Source organism: Amblyraja radiata, chromosome 7, assembly GCF_010909765.2.
Source record: "Amblyraja radiata isolate CabotCenter1 chromosome 7, sAmbRad1.1.pri, whole genome shotgun sequence".
NCBI lineage: Eukaryota > Metazoa > Chordata > Chondrichthyes > Rajiformes > Rajidae > Amblyraja > Amblyraja radiata.
The window spans coordinates 82,311,831-82,332,210 of record NC_045962.1 but is presented as its reverse complement, the minus strand read 5'-3'; the positions used below and the strand labels follow the sequence as shown (position 1 = coordinate 82,332,210).

The window sequence follows — 20,380 nt, the reverse complement described above, 5'->3', positions numbered from 1 at the left end:
GGCATATGTAAATGGATCCATTCCGATTTGACATATGTGAGCATCGGGTATTGTGACAATCACACCGATGGAACGTTCACCAGGGGCTGGGGCTGGTGCTGTTTCTATGGGTGTGAAGCCAGTTTATTTTTGAAATAGTGTTGGGGGGGGTGGGGTGGGATGGATTTGATTAAAAACGTGCACTTAAACACGATGAAATGTAATGAGGAGCGGATACCTTGAAAGAAAAGTGAAATCTCTACCGAAATGGAAAAGATGTCGGCGATTCTGCTTTCCCCCTTAACCTTAAACTTTGACCCCTTGTTCTGGTCTTCCCCAACATCCGGAACAATTTTTCTGCATCTAGCCTGTCCAACCCCTTAAGAATTGTATACGTTTCTATAAGATACCCCCCTCAATCTTCTAAAATCTAGCGAGTACAAGTCGAGTCTATCCAGTCTTTCTTCATATGAAAATCCTGACATTCCAGTAATCAGTCTGGTGAACCTTCTCTGTAATGTCACTATGGCAACGATGTATTTGAACATTGGGCATTGTGACATCACACAATGGAACGTTCACCAGGGGCTGGGGCTGATTCCGTGGGTGAGAAGCCAGTTCATTTTTGAAATATTGGGTGGGGGGGGGGAAGGATTTGATTTAAAACGTGTACTTAAACACGACGAAATGTAATGAGGAGCGGATACTTAGAAAGAAAAGTGAAATCTCTATCGAAATGGAAAAAGAAGTCGGCGATTCTGCGTCCGGTTTCGGAGTTGCAGGGAATCAAAGGAAGAAATGCAGCCGGAAGCCGTACATGTAAATGGATCCATTCCGATTGGACGTCTGCGAGCGTAGGGCATTGCGATTGGACGTCTGCGAGCATTGGGCATTGTGACATCACACGATGGGAACGAATCGAAAGGCAGTGGGTCTGTTTCCACGCTGTATGACTCTATGACTTGACTTATAGGCAATAGGTGCAGGAATAGGCTATTCGGCCCTTCGAGCTAGTTCCGCCATTCAATGTGATCATGGTTGATCATCCACAATCAGTATTATACTCGCTGTATAGTCAGCCACTCAGCTCCCAGGTGCTGCTGTCATACCAGTGTCATTTTGCACCTCGGTCTCTGAAGCTATAAGGCGGCACCGCTGCGTCACTTTGCCACCCGCGCCTCTGGCTTTACATTTCTCTCCACTTCTCTCCATATCTGACACCCTTTTGTCTTCTTTTCATCTCATGCCTTCATCCACCCACCTGCTGATCATCCACCCACCTCAACTGTATCCACCTATCACTCGCCAAGCGTTGTCACATGACCACTTCTTTTCAAGCTTTCTCCCCCTCCCCCTTGTGACAGTCAGTCTGAAGAAGGGTCCCATCCCGAAACATCGCCTGTTTATTTCCCTCCACAGTTGCTGCCCGACCCGCTGAGTTCCTCCAGCACTTTTTGTGTTTTGCTCGAGAATCCGGCACCTGTCTCCCACTTTACAACATGTTGAATGTACAGGCATTTTGGACGGACCGTAAAAGGGGGATTGACCCGGAATAAAGGAAGGCCGTGGACTGAAGGTGACGTTTGTTACACGGAAGGAGACCATTCGGCCCGTTGAGACCATGCTAGCTATTATTGAGCTGAAGTCACCCTCCAGTTCTTGGTCAACCAGTGTCAGAGCGTGCAACCCTTCAAGTGCAAGCATTAGAAATTCTTCCTCTCCGCAGCATTTCAGACAGAACGTTCCACAATCCCATCGTATTCTGGGGAAAAAGGTCTGTCAATAGACTATAGACAATAGGTGCAGGAGGAGGACATTCGGCCCTTCGAGCCAGCACCACCATTCACTGTGATCATGGCCGATCATCCACAATCAGTACCCCATTCCTGCCTTCTCCCCATATCCCCTGACTCCGCTTTCTTGAAGAACTCTGTCTAACTCTTTCATTTTGCTTCCCCGATTGACAGTAAAACTAAATCTCTCCTGTACGGTGAATTAACTCTCTGCGAAGGAAAATAGGGCCATGGTAATCCATCCAAGCAAGTCTCTATCATGTGTGCCACCATTACACGTCCCCTCATCCTCCTTGGCTCCAATAAAATCCATGGCGAAAATCTGTTGTCCTGGCAACGAACTCCTTTCCTGTGGAATCATGTGCTTCCTGTCATGTGATGACTAGGCTCTGAGCGGTTTAAACTTATTCTGTTAAAATTCCCCCCCCCCCATTATCAATATCCCCTCGCCACCACCTTCTCCCACCCAAACCCCCCCCCACACCGTCCCACCAACCCTAACCTCAGCTACTTCATTTTAAATAAGAATCGTCTTGGCATCACGCTGAACCCGATCATTGGAGAAGACCTCATCTCAAGAGCGGGATGGACAATGGGACGGACTCGTGAATGGCGCTGGGGGCAGGGTGATGGTTGGCGTCAACCCCCCCGGTCTACCTGCTGGTCTGCTTGTAAACTGCGTCGAGGGGTTCGTCTGCGTACGGTAGTGATAGAGCGATCTCCTCCTCTGCATCCTTGGCCGGCTTGGCCAACTCTCCGGAGTCCACGTAGGTGTAGTGGTAAGCCATGATGGAGAATATGATGCAGACAGCAACCAGGAGACAGGCAAAGAGCACAAACTCTTCCCACTGTGGGTGGAAAAAGGGACATCGTCAAGGAAAGAGCGTTCACGTCGCGGCCCTGTTTCCACCAATCTTTCCACCACCTCGCACAAGAAGCACAAGAAGCGACAAGACAGACACCATTGTATGCAGATGCCGAGAGGTGTGTTCAGCTCTGGCTGAACAACTTCTAATCCTGTGTGTGGACTCGATAAGAAGAAGAGAAGATCGGCGCCGATGGAATTGTACACGATGCAGGAGAAACATTCAGCACCTCCCCACTCTGTTATCCGTCAGGTTTTCAGGCTGAAGTACGAGTTCATTCCAAGAGCTCTCCTGAGTTTTAAATAAATCAAACTCATGGTAAGCACGGAGAATGAACGTAGCGGGTACGTCGGAGCTCGGGGACGTCTCTTAGCGCTAACAGCAGGTACCCGGGAAGACTCGCTAACGGAAGGTAAACACGGGAAGACTCGTGAAGATTTTTCAACATGATGAGCCCCGAGTACCGATGGGTGGCCATTACCGTAAATCTCCGAGTTCGAATCAGGGCAAACTCGGGAGAACTCTTGGAATGAACTCGTACCGTGGGACAGGGGGTTAAGACTTCAGAGATACAGTGCAGAAACAGGCCCTTCGGCCCATCAAGTCCGTGCCGAGCAATGATCACCCTCACACTATCCTACACACCAGGGACAATTAACAATCTTTCAGAAACCAATTAACCTACAAACCCGCACGTTCTTGGAGTGTGGGAGTAAGCCGGAGCACCCGGAGAAAACCACACGCGGTCACAGGGAGAACGCACAAACTCCGTCCTAATAGGAAACCGAGAGGTAACATTTTTACACAAAGGGGTGGTGGAACGAGCTGCCGGAGGAGGTAGCGGTGTATAAGATCATGAGAGGAATAGATCATGAGAGGAATAGATCGGGTAGGTGGGCCAAACGCAGGCAGGCTGGTGGGACTAGTGTAGATGGGGCATGTTGGTCAGTGTGGGCAAGTTGGGCTGAAGGGTCTGTTTCCACGCTGTATTGAATGGAATTTGAATGGAATTTATTTGCCACACAACCAGGGTCGGTGGAAACTGGGTTGTCAGCAGCGGTACAATAATAAAGAACACACAACCACAATAAAAATGTAACACAAACATCCACCACAGCATTAATCACTATGAATCTATGATGATGATTCCACAAACTTACACACACAAATACACACCGTAGAAAATAGACACAAGGAATTCCAGATGCTGGTTTACAAAAAAATGGCATAGAGCCCTGAAGTAACCGCACATCAGACAGCATCTCTGGAGGCCATGGATGGGTAATATCTCATGTAGGGACATACACACACACATAGACACACAGGCACACACACTCCTACACACAGACACATACACATGTACACACACACACACACATAGACACATAGACACGCATGCACACAGACATACAGAGACAAACACTCCTACACACACAGACACATACACATGTACACACACACACGCAGACACATACACACACATAGACATACACAGAGACATACAAACACTCCTACACACACACACAGGCACACACACACTCCTACACACACAGACACATACACATGTACACACACACACGCAGACACATACACACACATAGACACACACATAGACATACACAGAGACATACAAACACTCCTACACACACACACAGGCACACACACACTCCTACACACACAGACACATACACATGTACACACACACACGCAGACACATACACATGTACACACACACACGCAGACACATACACATGTACACACACACACACACACACACACACACAGACAGGTACACATAGACACACAACTCCCTGGTACACATGCTGATCTGCTTGTAAACTGCGTTGACAACCTGTGCGGACCAACTGGCTGGAGTTTTAACGGACATTTTCAACCTCTCACTTCTGAGGTCTGAGGTTCCCACCTGCTTTAAAAGGGCACTAATAATACCGGTGCCCAAGTAGAGCAAAGTGACGTGCCTCAATGACTATCGACCAGTGGCACTAACGTCTGTGGTGATGAAGTGCTTTGAGAGGCTGATCATGGAGCAAATCAACTCCTACCTCAACAAAAACCTGGGCCCACTGCAGTTCGCATACCGCCACAACAGATCAACGGTGGATGCGATCTCGCTTGCCCTCCACTCCGCACTGGACCACTTGGCAACAAAAACTCATATGTCAGGCTGTTATTCATTGACTACAGCTCGGCGTTTAATACCATCATCCCCTCCAAGCTGGTTACGCGACCCATCATCCTCATCTTTGGACACCCTGTGCGTAGGGGAGAGGGTAGGGCTGAAGATGTGCTGGTTGGGTTGCTCCTGGGCCTGGCCAAGCTGGCCATCCGCGAGTCACGGCGCCAGATGGTGGAGGGCTCTACCCGAGCCGGCTGCCTGCCCCTTTTCCGGGGATACGTCCATGCCCGGGTGCGGATGGAAAGGGAATACGCCCTGTCTACGGGCACCCTGAGGGAGTTCCGCGACCGCTGGGCACCGAGGGAGGTTGAATGTATCCTTGACAAGGATTGTAATATAGTTGTTTAGCAGTTGATTAGCATAATTGTTGATCTTGCATTATGGTGGTGTTTTGTTTTATTGTATTGTAAATACAATTTTAATATTTGAATAAATATTTTTGATTAAAAAAAAAAAAAAAAAAAAAAAAAGCTGGTTACGCGAGGAGGTGTGGTGATTAGGAGCTCTCGTCCGGACAAAAGAACTAGTGTGTTTTACATCTTTATGGAATTCGGAGGAGATACAGCGGTACCTTAAACATCTTTTTGTATCGCTGCAACGCTGCAGAGACTTGTTTTAAAGTCTTTCTGCTTGTTTTGGGACTGCGAGCAGTCTTATCAACTGACTGCGTAGCTCCCACTACGGTGGCTGGCAACCTGCCAGGAAACTGTTTTGTGTACCAAAAGAGGGGAGAAAATTCTTCTGGACTTGTACAACTGCGTCCAGAACAACCCCCTTACTGACGCGTTGAGGCTGTCCGGCCCGGTCTGGTTTTCGGGGGGTGTGGGAGGTTTTTCTGCACCTCCACCATCTCGACCTTCTTTTGCGGCCTTGGAGTTTGGAGCTGACGACGAAGCCTCCTTTCTCTCGGCAAGAACGAGAGATAGGAGGCTTCCAACAACAAGACTGCAGGCAAGTCCCCTTTTGTTGCTGTAGGAGCGGCGAAGAACAGCTGGTATTGCCTGCGAAGGTCAGCAGCTCGCCAGGGAATGCAGGAGAGCCAAGAGTTTTCCAGCGAAGAGGTGGTGACGCAGCAGTTTTCCGGGGGAGCTGCCATTATCAGCGTTTGAGGCGACACCAATTTGCCTCCCTCTCTCGAACTTCCATTCGTTTTTTTTTTTGTCTTTGGACTTGGCCTCGTGCCATTTGGACTGTCTGTGTCTGTTTCAGTGATATGTTTTAAAATTGTAGCACCTGATACTATGCTGGGTCAGTGTTCTGGGGGAGCGGGGCCCTCCAGGAGCTATTCAAAGGCGGCTGCTTCAGCTGCTTCGGCTACTGCTCTGGAGGCCCGGTTCCCCATGAAGAACCTGCCGTTTGAGCATGGGATAAGGTGCTACTTGCCCCCCCCAGATCAACCTGGAGGACTGCTCGGCTGACGTTGCCGTGGCGGCCAAGCCCGCATGTGTCCTGTATGTGGGCAAAATGTTTGGGAAGGCCGTGCTCTTCCTTGAGTCTGTTGAGGGGGTGAATGCGGCCGTGAGTAAAGGGGTCACAGTGGGGGGAATGTTTTTGCAGGTTGAGCTCTTGGTGACCACTGCGCAGCGGGTGGTCCTGTCCAATGTCCCACCCTGCATCACAAATGAGGCCCTCCTTCCCCACCTTCACACCCTGGGGAAGGTACTCACGGACATCATCCCGATATCCCAGGGGTTCCGCAGGAAGGAGCTGCGGCACGTTCTTTCCCTCCGGCGCCAGCTGTCAATAATGCTGGACCAGGAGGAGGTAGTTGACGGGCGCTTCTGTGTCCAGCAGGATGGGCGTGACTTTACCATCTTCTGGACATCGGAGCGCCCAAGGTGCCATGCCTGTAAGGAAGTGGGGCATATTCGGAGGAATTGCCCCAAATCCCGGGCGGAGGCCTCCGCCTCCAGTGCCACTAACCCCCCTCTCCCCCCTGCTACCACCCCCCATGTAGTTGAGGCAGCGAACCCTGGGGTTGCGCAGAGCATGGGTGGGGGTGGGGAGGTTCAAAAGAAGGGGGGCAAGGTGGCAAAGAAGGTGAAGCACCTGGGGAACAAAAACCCCAAGGACAAGAGCAATCCACCCATCCCTTCACCTCCCATTAGGGAGTCCGCAAGCCCCATAATCCAGCCGGGGGCAGTGGGGATCGGGCGGGAGGAGGGGGAGCCACAGAAAAAGGCTGTTAAGGCGACACCAGAGTCTGTGAGCTCCTCCCCTGTGAAGAAAAGGAGGAGGCATCTCTCTGGGGAGGAGCAGAAGGGGGACGAATGGGAATCCTCCAGGGTGGAGGGGAGTACTGTGGTGGAGGAAGACTCCCACCCTCTGGTTCAGGCCCCGGTCCCATGTTCTGGAGGGGATTCTGGGGAGGGTGGTGATGGGGACCACTCCGGTGCTATGGAGCAGGGGGAGATTCCTGTTGGGGAGGGACTCCCGCATCAGGCACCTGAGGAAGCCCAGAAGCAACCCACCCAGGACGAGGCGCAGAGCACACCTCTGGAGTTAGAGACTGTAGATGGAGAGGGGGTTGGGGAACCCAGCCCTTCTCTGCCTCAGGACCTGGCTCCAGAGGGACTCCCTGACTCTGATGCACCAGAGTCCTCTCTGGGCCCAACTGGGGGAGGGATAGTCACCCCCACTGCCGATGGTCTTGAATCCCCGGGTACATCTGGGGAAGGCCCCTCTACCACTGATCCCAGTGTTGGGGCTGAGGTGGAGGAGAGACCAGCGGGTGGGGCAGAGGCAACCGCTGCACAGGGTGAGGCGGGTGTTTTAAGCACAGAAGGTGTGTCCGGAGTTGGGGATGGTGACTCCATCTGCAGTGAGCAGGTGGAAGGGGACTCCTCGGGCAATGAGTCAATGGATGTTCTCGCTCCCCCTGACGCCACTCCACTCATTCCAGTGGAGGAGATCCGCGAGTTCATCACGGCCACCGAAGGAGCCCAACATCGGCCCAGACTGGCCTCCCTTCGGTCGCTGAACATAAAAGGGCTCACTAGCTCGCTAAAACTCATCCTCAAAAAGAGGGTGAGGGGCAAGGGGTCAAAGGGGGTGAAGGGGAACGACCGGCGTCAGCTCAGGTCCTTTTTGGATGACCTGGAGAAGGACGCCAAGGCCGAGAGCAGCGTCGTTCCTGCTGAGGGTAGAGGGAGCCGTAGAGCGTCCCTTGTAGCCAAGAACCGGAAGGTAAAACCTACCGCCAATCCACCTAGGGTCCGGAGGGGGAGGAGCAGCTCTGCTGTCAGCGACCGGGGGACTGGTGAGGGGATCTAGTGTACTCCTGACATGGCGATCACCATAGCCAGTTACAACATAAATGGCAGCAGGAGGCCTCTCCGCAGGTTTAACCATCTCTCAACCCTGAGGGATGGGAAATACGCGGTGAGCTTCCTGCAGGAAACCCACACCACCCCAGGAGACAAGTCCACTTGGCTCCTGGAGTGGGGTGGCGAGGTCTTCATGAGGCACCGCAGCTCCATTTCCAGTGGGGTGGCCATTTTGTTGGCCCCGAATTTCCGGCCTGAGATCCTAAAGGTCCAGGAACTGGTGCCAGGCCGCTTGCTTCACTTGGCCGTGCGCCTGGATGGCGTGCCGTTGCATTTTGTCAACGTGTACGCCCCCAAGCTTGCCATGTTGCAGACGCGCCTGTTCCGGGAGGTGTCTACGCTGCTGAGCTCCATCGACCCTGGTGACTGCGTGATCCTCGGGGGGGATTTCAACTGTACCCTCGAGGAAGGAGACCGTTTCGGTCTCCAGCGTGGTCAGGAGTCGGTGAAGAAGTTGAAGGAGCTCGTGGGCTCCTTTGACTTGGTAGACACTTGGAGGAACCTCCACCCCGACTCTAGGGCCTTCTCCAGGAGGTCAGAGGGGGGTGGGTCTCGCATCGACCGCCTGTACATTTCTAGGGCGTACGTCTCCCGCGTCTCGGCGACCTCCATGCTGCCGGTGCCGTGCTCGGACCACCACCTGGTGTGGGCGGAGTTTAGCCCCCGCTGCGCACGAGGGGAGGGTCCGCGTACTGGCATTTTAACAACCGGCTGCTGGAGGATCGCCGCTTCCGGGACTCGTTTGCGAGGTTCTGGAATACCTGGAAGAGGAAGCGGGGAGGATTTCACTCCCTGCGGCTATGGTGGGATGTGGGCAAGGCCCACATCCGGAGTTTCTGTCAGGAGTACACTAGAGGGTCGACCAAGAGACGCGATTCCTAGATCAGACAGCTCGGGAGCGAGCTACTCGATTTGGATTCGCGTCTAAGTCAGACCGTCGGGGACACGATCCTCTGGAGGGAATACCAGGAGAAGAAGGACGCGCTGAAGGAGCTACAGTTGGAGCAATCTCGAGGCGCGTACGTGAGGTCGCGGATCCAATTGCTCCACGATTTGGACCGCGGTTCACCCTTCTTCTACTCGCTGGAGAAGTGGCGGGGAGTCCGTCAGCAGTTAGTGGAGCTGCTCGCTGATGATGACTCCTCCGTCACTGAACCAGAGGACATTAACGCAGCAGTTCGTTCCTTTTATGGGACCTTGTTCTCTCCAGATAGCTCTGGCGGGGACGAGTGTAGTGATCTGTGGGAAGGTCTAGCTACGGTCGACCCGGAGGGTGCCGAGCGTCTGGATACCCCCCTGACACTGGATGAACTGACCGCGGCCCTCCGTCAGATCCGAAGGGGCAAATCCCCTGGCCTAGACGGACTGACAGCAGAGTTCCTCCGTACTTTCTGGGGGATCCTTGGGGAGGACTACACCATGGTATTGAGGGAGAACCTGGCGACAGGAGAGATGCCCCTGTCTTGGCGAAGGGCTGTCGTGGTCCTTCTGCCCAAGAAGGGCGATCTCCGCCGTCTAAAAAACTGGCGCCCAGTCTCCCTCCTCTGTACCGACTACAAGGTCTTTGCCAAGGCAATGGCAAACCGTGTGGGCCCAGTGCTGGCTCAAGTGATGCACCCTGACCAGTCTTACACGGTCCCAGGCCGGTCCATCCAGGACAATATCCATCTGGTCCGGGACCTGGTCTACCTGGCTCAGGAGACCGGTGTACCCACTGCCTTTCTCTCCCTCGACCAGGAGAAGGCTTTTGACAGGGTGGATCACGAGTATCTGTTGACTCTGCGGGCGTTTGGGTTCGGACCGCACTTTGTGTCCCGGATCCGACTTTTATACGCCACCGCAGAGTGCCTCGTGAAAGTCAATGGATCCTTGATGGCCCCCATTCCCTTCCACAGAGGAGTACGTCAGGGATGCCCCATGTCTGGCCAACTGTACGCCATCTGCGTGGAGCCATTCCTTAGTCTGCTTCGGGGGAAGTTGACGGGCATGGTTCTACGCGAGCCGGACATGGAGGTGGTCCTCTCGGTCTACGCCGATGACGTGCTCCTCATGGTCACCGACCCCGTCGACCTGCAGAGGATGCATGAGTGCCAACGAGTCTTCTTGGCAGCCTCCTCTGCCAGGATCAACTGGGGGAAATGTTCTGGACTCTTGGTGGGTCCCTGGCAGGTGGACTCCCTCCCAGAGGAGATGAGGTCTTTCACGTGGAGTACCACACACCTCCTCTACCTGGGAGTCTACCTGAGTCCCGGTGCGGAGACCTGGCTGGCGAACTGGCAGGAGCTGGAGGTGAAAGTCGTCACCCGGCTGGGGCGCTGGGCGGGTCTCCTCAGAGTGCTTTCGTACCGGGGCAGGGTGTTGGTCATTAACCAACTCGTGGCCTCCATGCTCTGGTACAGATTGACCACATTGGTCCCATTAGCCACCTTTGCTGAGATCATCCAGAAGAAGTTGGTGGACTTCTTCTGGGGCAAAGGAAAGCACTGGGTCTCTGCAGCGGTCCTGAGTCTCCCGATCGAGGAGGGCGGTCAGTCGCTGGTGTGCATTCGCACCAAGGTGGCGGCTCTCCGCCTCAGGACCTTGCAGAGATACCTGTACTCAGGGCATCCTCCCAGGTGGCACGTGCTGGCAACGCACTTTTTCCAACGGAGCCGCTGCCTTCAAGGAGGTACGCGGATCCCGATGGTGGGGGTCAGCCGTGCGGTCCTGATGGGGATGCCTGGCTTCTACAGGGACTTGTTGAGAGTCTGGAACCTGGTTGCCGTTGACCAGGCCCCACCTCCACCGGCGGAGGGTGACGGCCCGGGCTTGAGAGCAGCCGGTCCCTGTCCCGCCCCATCGGGTGACCGGGGGGCTCAAACGTGAGGAGTACTGGTGGTTGAGCAAGCCCCCGCTCAGCCGGAAGTACTCATCGGACCAAGGCGCCGTAATCCATCCCGGGAGCCGGTCCCACACAATTTGAGCCGCCTTTCCTCGACACCCTTCGTCTCCCTCCGAGACGCAGGGAGGCGTGTCCTGTACAGGCTCCTCCTCCACACCCTGCACTTCCTCGCCCTGGTCCACCGTCCGGACACCAAGTGGCGGTCGGTGTTGCCCTCAGGTCGCGAGGGGGGCCCCCGGTGGGGGTCCCTCTACGCAGGGATTCTCCCCCTCTACATTGGGGACCTGGGGTGGAGGGTATTGCACCGAGGTGTTCCCTGCAACCTGTTTCTCTCGCGGTTCACAGACTCGCCAGCCGCCTGCCACTGTTGCGGGCTGGAAGAGTCTGTGTACCACGTGTTCATGGAGTGCGTGAGGCTGCAGCCACTGTTTCAATACCTAAAGGGGCTGCTCCTTGCCTTCTGGCTGCATTTTTCACCCACCATCCTCATCTTTGGACACCCTGTGCGTAGGGGAGAGGGTAGGGCTGAAGATGTCCTGGTTGGGTTGCTCCTGGGCCTGGCCAAGCTTGCCATCCGTGAGTCAAGGCACCAGACGTTGGAGGGCTCTACCCGAGCCGGCTGCCTGCCCCTTTTCCGGGGATACGTCCGTGCCCGGGTGCGGATGGAAAGGGAATACGCCCTGTCTAGGGGCACCCTGAGGGAGTTCCGGGACCGCTGGGCACCGTGGGGGGTTGAATGTATCCTTGACAAGGATTGCAATATAATTGTTTAGCAGTTGCTTAGCATATTTGTTCGTCTTGTATTATGGTGGTGTTTTGTTTTATTGTATTGTCAATACTATTTTAATATTTTAATAAATATTTTTGATTAAAAAAAAAAAGAAAAAAAAAAAAAAAAAGCTGTTTACGCGAGGAGGTGTGGTGATTAGGAGCTCCCGTCCGGACAAAAGAACTAGTGTGTTTTACATCTTTATGGAATTCGGAGGAGATACAGCGGTACCTTAAACATCTTTTTGTATCGCTGCAACGCTGCAGAGACTTGTTTTAAAGTCTTTCTTTTTTAATATATTTTTTTATTAAAGGTAATCAATTACAATGCTTCAAACAACTTTATATCAAATTAATTCAATTTGCATTAAGTAAAACACTAGTAATACTTATCTACTATTTTTTTAGAAATAATGATAGAGAAAGAATAGAACAGTTATAAATCATTAAGAGAGTGATTAAATAATAATTTGATTATATATAAGAAAGAAAAGAGAAACGAAAAAAAAAAAAAAAAAAAAAAAAAAATTTTTAGTAACCACAATATGTATTATTAATAACACTACTACAAGTGATAGTATCAATAAAGACATATATGTAATTCCAATATAAAAATGAATTATTCTCACCAAATCCCGCAGGGTGCACGTCGAGCTGTGTTGCCAAGAACAGCTACTTCTCTAAATACTGTATATATGGAGACCATATCTGTTCAAAAGAATTATACTTGTCCAATAGGACAAATCTAATTCTTTCCAGATGTAACGTCTCCATCATCTCTGTTGCCCACATTTTGGTTGTGGGGGATAATGTTCCCTTCCAAAATTTCAATATGATTTTTTTTCCAATTATTAAACAGTAATCAAAGAAATTTCTTTGATTTACTGTAAGTGATAGATGTAAATCCGGAATTCCAAATATTATTAGCTTTGGGTTAGGGTCCAATTTAACTTTGATAACTTCAGAAATAACTTTAAAGATTTCTGTCCAGTAATAATTCAATTTAGGACATGTAACGAAACTATGTATTAAATTTGCCTCTGCTTTCTTGCACTTATCACAAATAGCGGAGAGATTCGGAAAAATACTATTTAATTTAGTTTTCGAATAATGTAACCTATATAATACTTTAAATTGTATCAGTATATGTCTGGCGTTTAATGAACACCGGTGTATTCGTTGTAGACTTTCTTCCCAGTTTTCTTTTGTTATAGCCAATCCCATTTCATTTTCCCATGCTTGACGATATACTTCCGTTATTGGATTCTCCTTATCCAAAATGATGTTATATATATAAGCTATTAATTTTTCTGTATTTGGATATAAATTAAACAGTTCATCTAACAATCCTGCTTCTTTATTTTTATAATCTTGTGTATTGGATTTAATATAATCTCTAATTTGTAAATACCTAAATAAATGTTGTGGAGACAATCCATAAATATCTTGTAACTCCTGGAATAAAAGAAATTTTCCTTTTCTATACAGGTGTTCTATCCTTGTAATTCCTAAATCATCCCATTGTTTAAACCCCCCATCTAATATAGCAGGTTTAAACGATGGATTATTCATAATTGGTAATCTAAATGAGAGATTATCCAAGTGTAGAGTCTTAACTATTTGTTTCCAAATACGTCTATTATTATATATTATTAGGTTGTCTTTATAATATTTTTTTTGTACTTCCGTTGGTGCAAAAATTATCGAACCTACATTGAAAGGTAGACAGTCCTCCTTTTCTATATTTAACCATGTCGGTTCATGATCCATATTTACCCACCAGAAATTCATATTCTTAATCTGAACAGCCCAAAAATAATATAAAAAGTTTGGAAGTGCTAATCCTCCATTTATCTTAGCTTTGCATAGATGTTTTTATTTATTCTGTGATTTTTATAATCCCAAATAAAGCTATTGACAATATTATCAATTTTTTTAAAAAAAGTTTTCGGAAGAAAAAAAGGAATAGCCTGAAACAAATATAACAACTGCGGTAGAAATACCATCTTTATGGCACTTATTCTACCAATCATGGATATAGGCAGTGTTTTCCAATATAAAATATTTTTTCTAAGTTTATCTAATAGTTGAGGATAGTTGGATTTTATTAATGAGTTATGAGTTTTAGTTACGTTAATCCCTAAATATTTAAGTTTGTCTGTAACTACTTTTAATGGGTATTGTTGTAATGTATTAAGATTTATTCCTGTTATTGGCATAATCTCGCTTTTATCCCAATTAATCCTATACCCAGAAAATGCACCAAACTTAGTTATAATGTTTAGCAGGTTGGGAATACTAATTTCCGGTTTTGTAATATAAATCAAAACATCATCTGCATATAAAGAAATTTTATTAATTGTTGTATCAGTATTATAGCCATATATTTCAGGTTCAGATCTAATTTTTTCCGCCAATGGTTCTATCACCAATGCGAACAATAAGGGTGATAACGGACATCCCTGTCTGCATCCCCTAGAGAGTTTGAATTTGGCTGATAAAATTTGGTTAGTCAAAATTCTTGCCATAGGATTCGAGTATAAAATTCTTACCCATTTACAAAATCTATCCCCCAATTGAAACTTTTCCATTATATTAAATAAATACATCCATTCCACCTGATCAAACGCTTTTTCTGCATCTAGTGATATAACCGCTAGTTCCGTATCTCGTATTCTTTTTGAATATATAATATTAAACAAACGTCTGAGATTATGGGATGAGTAACGTTTTGGGATAAAACCTGTTTGATCATAATGTATTAATTTAGAGATCACTAAACTTAATCTCCTAGATAAGACCTTAGTTAATATTTTTTGGTCTGTATTTAAAAGGGCAATCGCTCTATATGATCCAGGATCTTCCAAATCCTTATCTACTTTAGGGATGAGTGTAATTGTGGATTCATTTAAAGATTCTGGTAATTTTCCTTGGTCATATGCATATCTATACATTATTTGTAATCTTGGGGAAATCAGATCTTGAAATTTTTTATAAAATTCTGCACTCAGGCCATCTGGGCCCGCTGCTTTTCCGTTCTTTAGCGAACTAATTGATTCTATAATATCTTTTACTGTTATTTCAGCATTTAACAATTCTCTACCTTCCTGATCTAAGCTATTGATTTGACATTCTTGTAAAAATATTTCCATACTATCTGTTTGTCCTGTTAGTTTTGACGAATAAAGATTTTTATAATATTGTAAAAATCTATCATTAATATCTTTTGGAGTAATTAATATATTTCCATACTCAGATCTAATTCCGTGTATCATCTTCTCATCTTCTAATTTTCTAAGCTGTCGTGCTAGTAATTTTTGTGGCTTATCTCCAAATTCAAAATACACTTGCTTAGTTTGTTGAAAAAGTTTAATCACTTGATTAGAATATATTTTATTTAATCTATATTTTACTGATGCAATTTTATTACTTAACTCTTTGGAAGGCTGTTTTATATTTTCATTATCTAGACGTTTTATCTCATTTTCTAAATTTTGTTCTATTTTTCGATTTTCTTTATTGAGATGTGCTTGTGCGGATATTATTGCGCCACGCATGAATGCCTTAAATGTGTCCCAAAATAGTGATGGAGAAGTTTCAGGATTATCATTAGTTTCAAAAAATAATTTAATCTGATCCATCACATATTTACAACAGTCATTGTCCTTTAATATCTGAGGGTTAAATCTCCAGGTAGTAGTTTTATTAGATATATCTTTTAATTTTATCTTAAATGTTAATGGCGCATGATCCGAGATGATAATATTATGATATTTTGCATCATACGTAAAAGGAAGTAATTTAGAATCTATTAAAAAATAATCTATCCTCGAATAGGTTCCATGTACGGGCGAGAAAAAAGAATATTCTCGTCCGGATGGATTATCTAACCTCCAGATGTCTTTAATATTAGATGTATTGATAAAAGCATTTATGAATTTACTTGATTTCGAGGCAGCTTTCCTTTTTGCGGATGATCTATCTAGATAATTATCTAAAGTACAATTTAAATCACCTCCAATTATTAAATTGTGTTGAGTGGATATAGGAATATTATTAAATATTTTCTTAAAAAATAATGGATTATCAAAATTAGGGGCATATATATTCATTAAAATTACCTTTTTTGAATATAATTCCCCTGTAATTATTACATATCTGCCTTCTTTATCCTCTATAATAGAACTTTGTATGAAAGGTATACCTTTGCGAATAATTATTGCAACTCCTCTAGATTTATGAATAAATGTAGAATGATACACCTTAGAAATCCATTTAGCTGTTAATCTAGTGTGTTTTACATCTTTATGGAATTCGGAGGAGATACAGCGGTACCTTAAACATCTTTTTGTATCGCTGCAACGCTGCAGAGACTTGTTTTAAAGTCTTTCTGCTTGTTTTGGGACTGCGAGCAGTCTTATCAACTGACTGCGTAGCTCCCACTACGGTGGCTGGAAACCTGCCAGGAAACTGTTTTGTGTACCAAAAGAGGGGAGAAAATTATTTCTGGACTTGTACAACTGCGTCCAGAACAACCCCCTTACTGACTCGTTAAGGCTGTCCGGCCCGGTCAGGTTTTCGGGGGGTGTGGGAGGTTTTTCTGCACCTCCACCATCTCGACCTTCTTTTGCGGCCTTGGAGTTTGGAGCTGACGACGAAGCCTCCTTTCTCTCGGCAAGACCGAGAGATAGGAGGCTTCCAACAACAAGACTGCAGGCAAGTCCCTAGTGGCGGCGCAAATCCCTAGTGGCGGCGCGGCTCTGGCTGCAGCGGCTCTCCGGCAGTCCTGTTTGTTTTGTGTTTTTGGGTTGTTTATTTTCGTTTTGGTCAGTCTAGTTTTTGGTTTTTAGTTTGTGTTTTGGGGGGGGGGGGGGGTTGAAACGGGGCTTGCTGTCTCTCCCTGCGGGGGAATGCGACTTTTTTGTCGTATTCCCCTTCTCTCCCTCCGTCTGCGCTGAGGCCTAATGGCGGAGCTGGCGACCTCGAGGCTCAGGAGGCAGAGCCCGCCAGGACTCGCACTGAGCTCGCTCCCGTGAGGACGGCCCGGCTCGGGGCTGGAACAGGGCTTTCGTGAGGGGCTGTGACGGCCGGCCCGAGGAAGGAACGGTGCTCCCGTCGAAGTAGCCGAGCTCGGGGAGGTACGGCGTTCCCAGCCTGAGGGAGGAGCGGTGCCCGGTCGGGGCGGCCCAGCCTGAGGAAGGAGCGGTGCCCGGTCGGGGCGGCCCAGCCTAAGGGAGGAGCGGTGCCCGGTCGGGGCGGCCCAGCCCGAGGGAGGAGCGGTGCCCTGTCGGGGCGGCCCAGCCTGAGGAAGGAGCGGTGCCCGGTCGGGGCGGCCCAGCCTGAGGGAGGAGCGGTGCCCAGTCGGGGCGGCCTGGCGCGAGGGAGGAGCAGCGGCCTGGCGCGAGGCTGAGACGGTGGCAGCACTCACGTGAGGGCGATCCGGCTCGGGGCTGGAACGATGCTCCGGGGGCTGGGACGGCAGTTCTGGTGGCGGTGGCCTGAGACCGGGGGTTCGGCCGCGGGCCAGCGGCTGCGTCAGCAGGTCTGGTGAGCGGCAGCTTCGACTACCCCGGGCCGCGGTGTTTGAGCCGCGAGGACAGGTTTTAACATCGCCCGGGGGTATCGCCTCAGCGCAGAAGGAGAAGAGGAGGGAAGAGACTGCAGCCCTAAGACTTTTGCCTCCATCACAGTGAGGAGATGTTGGGTGGACTCACTGTGGTGGATGTTAATATGTGTTTATTGTTGTTTTTTATTGTATTGTATTATATTATATGTATGACTGCTTAAATTTCGTTCAGACTTCGGTCTGGATGACAATAAAAGGCTATTCTATTCTATATTCTATTCTAAGTCCCCTTTTGTTGCTGTAGGAGCGGCGAAGAACAGCTGGGATTGCCTGCGAAGGTCAGCAGCTCGCCAGGGAATGCAGGAGAGCCAAGAGTTTTCCAGCGAAGAGGTGGTGACGCAGCAGTTTTCCGGGGGAGCTGCCATTATCAGCGTTTGAGGCGACACCAATTTGCCTCCCTCTCTTGAACTTCCATTCGTTTTTTTTTTGTCTTTGGACTTGGCCTCATGCCATTTGGACTGTCTGTGTCTGTTTCAGTGATATGTTTTAAAATTGTAGCACCTGATACTATGCTGGGTCAGTGTTCAGGGGGAGCGGGGCCCTCCAGGAGCTATGCAAAGGCGGCTGCTTCAGCTGCTTCGGCTACTGCTCTGGGGGCCCGGTTCCCCATGAAGAACCTGCCGTTTGAGCATGGGATAAGGTGCTACTTGCCCCCCCAGATCAACCTGGAGGACTGCTTGGCTGACGTTGCCGTGGCGGACAAGCCCGCAGGTGTCCTGTATGTGGGCAAAATGTTTGGGAAGGCCGTGCTCTTCCTTGAGTCTGTTGAGGGGGTGAATGCGGCCGTGAGTAAAGGGGTCACAGTGGGGGGAATGTTTTTGCAGGTTGAGCTCTTGGTGACCACTGCGCAGCGGGTGGTCCTGTCCAATGTCCCACCCTGCATCACAAATGAGGCCCTCCTTCCCCACCTTCACACCCTGGGGAAGGTACTCACGGACATCATCCCGATATCCCAGGGGTTCCGCAGGAAGGAGCTGTGGCACGTTCTTTCCCTCCGGCGCCAGCTGTCAATAATGCTGGACCAGGAGGAGGTAGTTGACGGGCGCTTCTGTGTCCAGCAGGACGGGCGTGACTTTACCATCTTCTGGACATCGGAGCGCCCAAGGTGCCATGCCTGTAAGGAAGTGGGGCATATTTGGAGGAATTGCCCCAAATCCCGGGCGGGGGCCTCCGCCTCCAGTGCCACTAACCCCCCTCTCCCCCCTGCTACCACCCCCCATGTAGTTGAGGCAGCGAACCCTGGGGTTGCGCAGAGCGTGGGTGGGGGTGGGGAGGTTCAAAAGAAGGGGGGCAAGGTGGCAAAGAAGGTGAAGCACCTGGGGAACAAAAACCCCAAGGACAAGAGGAATCCACCCATCCCTTCACCTCCCATTAGGGAGTCCGCAAGCCCCATAATCCAGCCGGGGGCAGTGGGGATCGGGCGGGAGCCACAGAAAAAGGCTGTTAAGGCGACACCAGAGTCTGTGAGCTCCTCCCCTGTGAAGAAAAGGAGGAGGCATCTCTCTGGGGAGGAGCAGAAGGGGGACGAACGGGAATCCTCCAGGGTGGAGGGGAGTACTGTGGTGGAGGAAGGCTCCCACCGTCTGGTTCAGGCCCCGGCCCCATGTTCTGGAGGGGATTCTGGGGAGGGTGGTGATGGGGACCACTCCGGTGCTATGGAGCAGGGGGAGATTCCTGTTGGGGAGGGACTCCCGCATCAGGCACCTGAGGAAGCCCAGAAGCAACCCACCCAGGACGAGGCGCAGAGCACACCTCTGGAGTTAGAGACTGTAGATGGAGAGGGGGTTGGGGAACCCAGCCCTTCTCTGCCTCAGGACCTGGCTCCAGAGGGACTCCCTGAGTCTGATGCACCAGAGTCCTCTCTGGGCCCAACTGGGGGAGGGATAGTCACCCCCACTGCCGATGGTCTTGAATCCCCGGGTACATCTGGGGAAGGCCCCTCTACCACGGATCCCAGGGTTGGGGCTGAGGTGGAGGAGAGACCAGCGGGTGGGGCAGAGGCAACCGCTGCACAGGGTGAGACGGGTGTTTTAAGCACAGAAGGTGTGTCCGGAGTTGGGGATGGTGACTCCATCTGCAGTGAGCAGGTGGAAGGGGACTCCTCGGGCAATGAGTCAATGGATGTTCTCGCTCCCCCTGACGCCACTCCACTCATTTCAGTGGAGGAGATCCGCGAGTTCATCACGGCCACCGAAGGAGCCCAGCATCGGCCCAGACTGGCCTCCCTTCGGTGGCCGAACATAAAAGGGCTCACTAGCTCGCTAAAACTCATCCTCAAAAAGAGGGTGAGGGGCAAGGGGTCAAAGGGGGTGAAGGGGAACGACCGGCGTCAGCTCAGGTCCTTTTTGGATGACCTGGAGAAGGACGCCAAGGCCGAGAGCAGCGTCGTTCCTGCTGAGGGTAGAGGGAGCCGTAGAGCGTCCCTTGTAGCCAAGAACCGGAAGGTAAAACCTACCGCCAATCCACCTAGGGTCCGGAGGGGGAGGAGCAGCTCTGCTGTCAGCGACCGGGAGACTGGTGAGGGGATCTAGTGTACTCCTGACATGGCGATCACCAAAGCCAGTTACAACATAAATGGCAGCAGGAGGCCTCTCCGCAGGTTTAACCATCTCTCAACCCTGAGGGATGGGAAATATGCGGTGAGCTTCCTGCAGGAAACCCACACCACCCCAGGAGACAAGTCCACGAGGTCTTCAATTTCCGGCCTGAGATCCTAAAGGTCCAGGAACTGGTGCCAGGCCGCTTGCTTCACTTGGCCGTGCGCCTGGATGGCGTGCCGTTGCATTTTGTCAACGTGTACGCCCCCAAGCTTGCCGTGTTGCAGACGCGCCTGTTCCGGGAGGTGTCTACGCTGCTGAGCTCCATCGACCCTGGTGACTGCGTGATCCTCGGGGGGGATTTCAACTGTACCCTCGAGGAAGGAGACCGTTCCGGTCTCCAGCGT

The 20,380-nt window shown here is 50.0% G+C and overlaps 1 protein-coding gene and 1 long non-coding RNA gene across 2 annotated transcripts in view; both read right to left on the bottom strand.

Annotated features, from left to right (window-relative positions):
- Positions 1–2,366: 2,366 nt before the first annotated feature.
- LOC116975566 (solute carrier family 15 member 2-like) overlaps positions 2,367–20,380 on the bottom strand; it is a 94,075-nt gene continuing 76,061 nt past the window's right edge. Inside the window, exon 23 of the mRNA XM_033024858.1 lies at positions 2,367–2,620. Within this exon, the coding sequence (XP_032880749.1) occupies positions 2,426–2,620 (195 nt within the window). The 3' untranslated portion in view covers positions 2,367–2,425. The remainder of the gene's footprint in view (positions 2,621–20,380) is intronic.
- LOC116975567 lies at positions 5,573–19,772 on the bottom strand. Its single transcript, XR_004412658.1, has 3 exons — positions 19,761–19,772; positions 11,366–11,371; positions 5,573–5,613 (listed from the first exon to the last, which is right to left on the bottom strand). It is a non-coding gene; the product is annotated as an uncharacterized LOC116975567 (long non-coding RNA).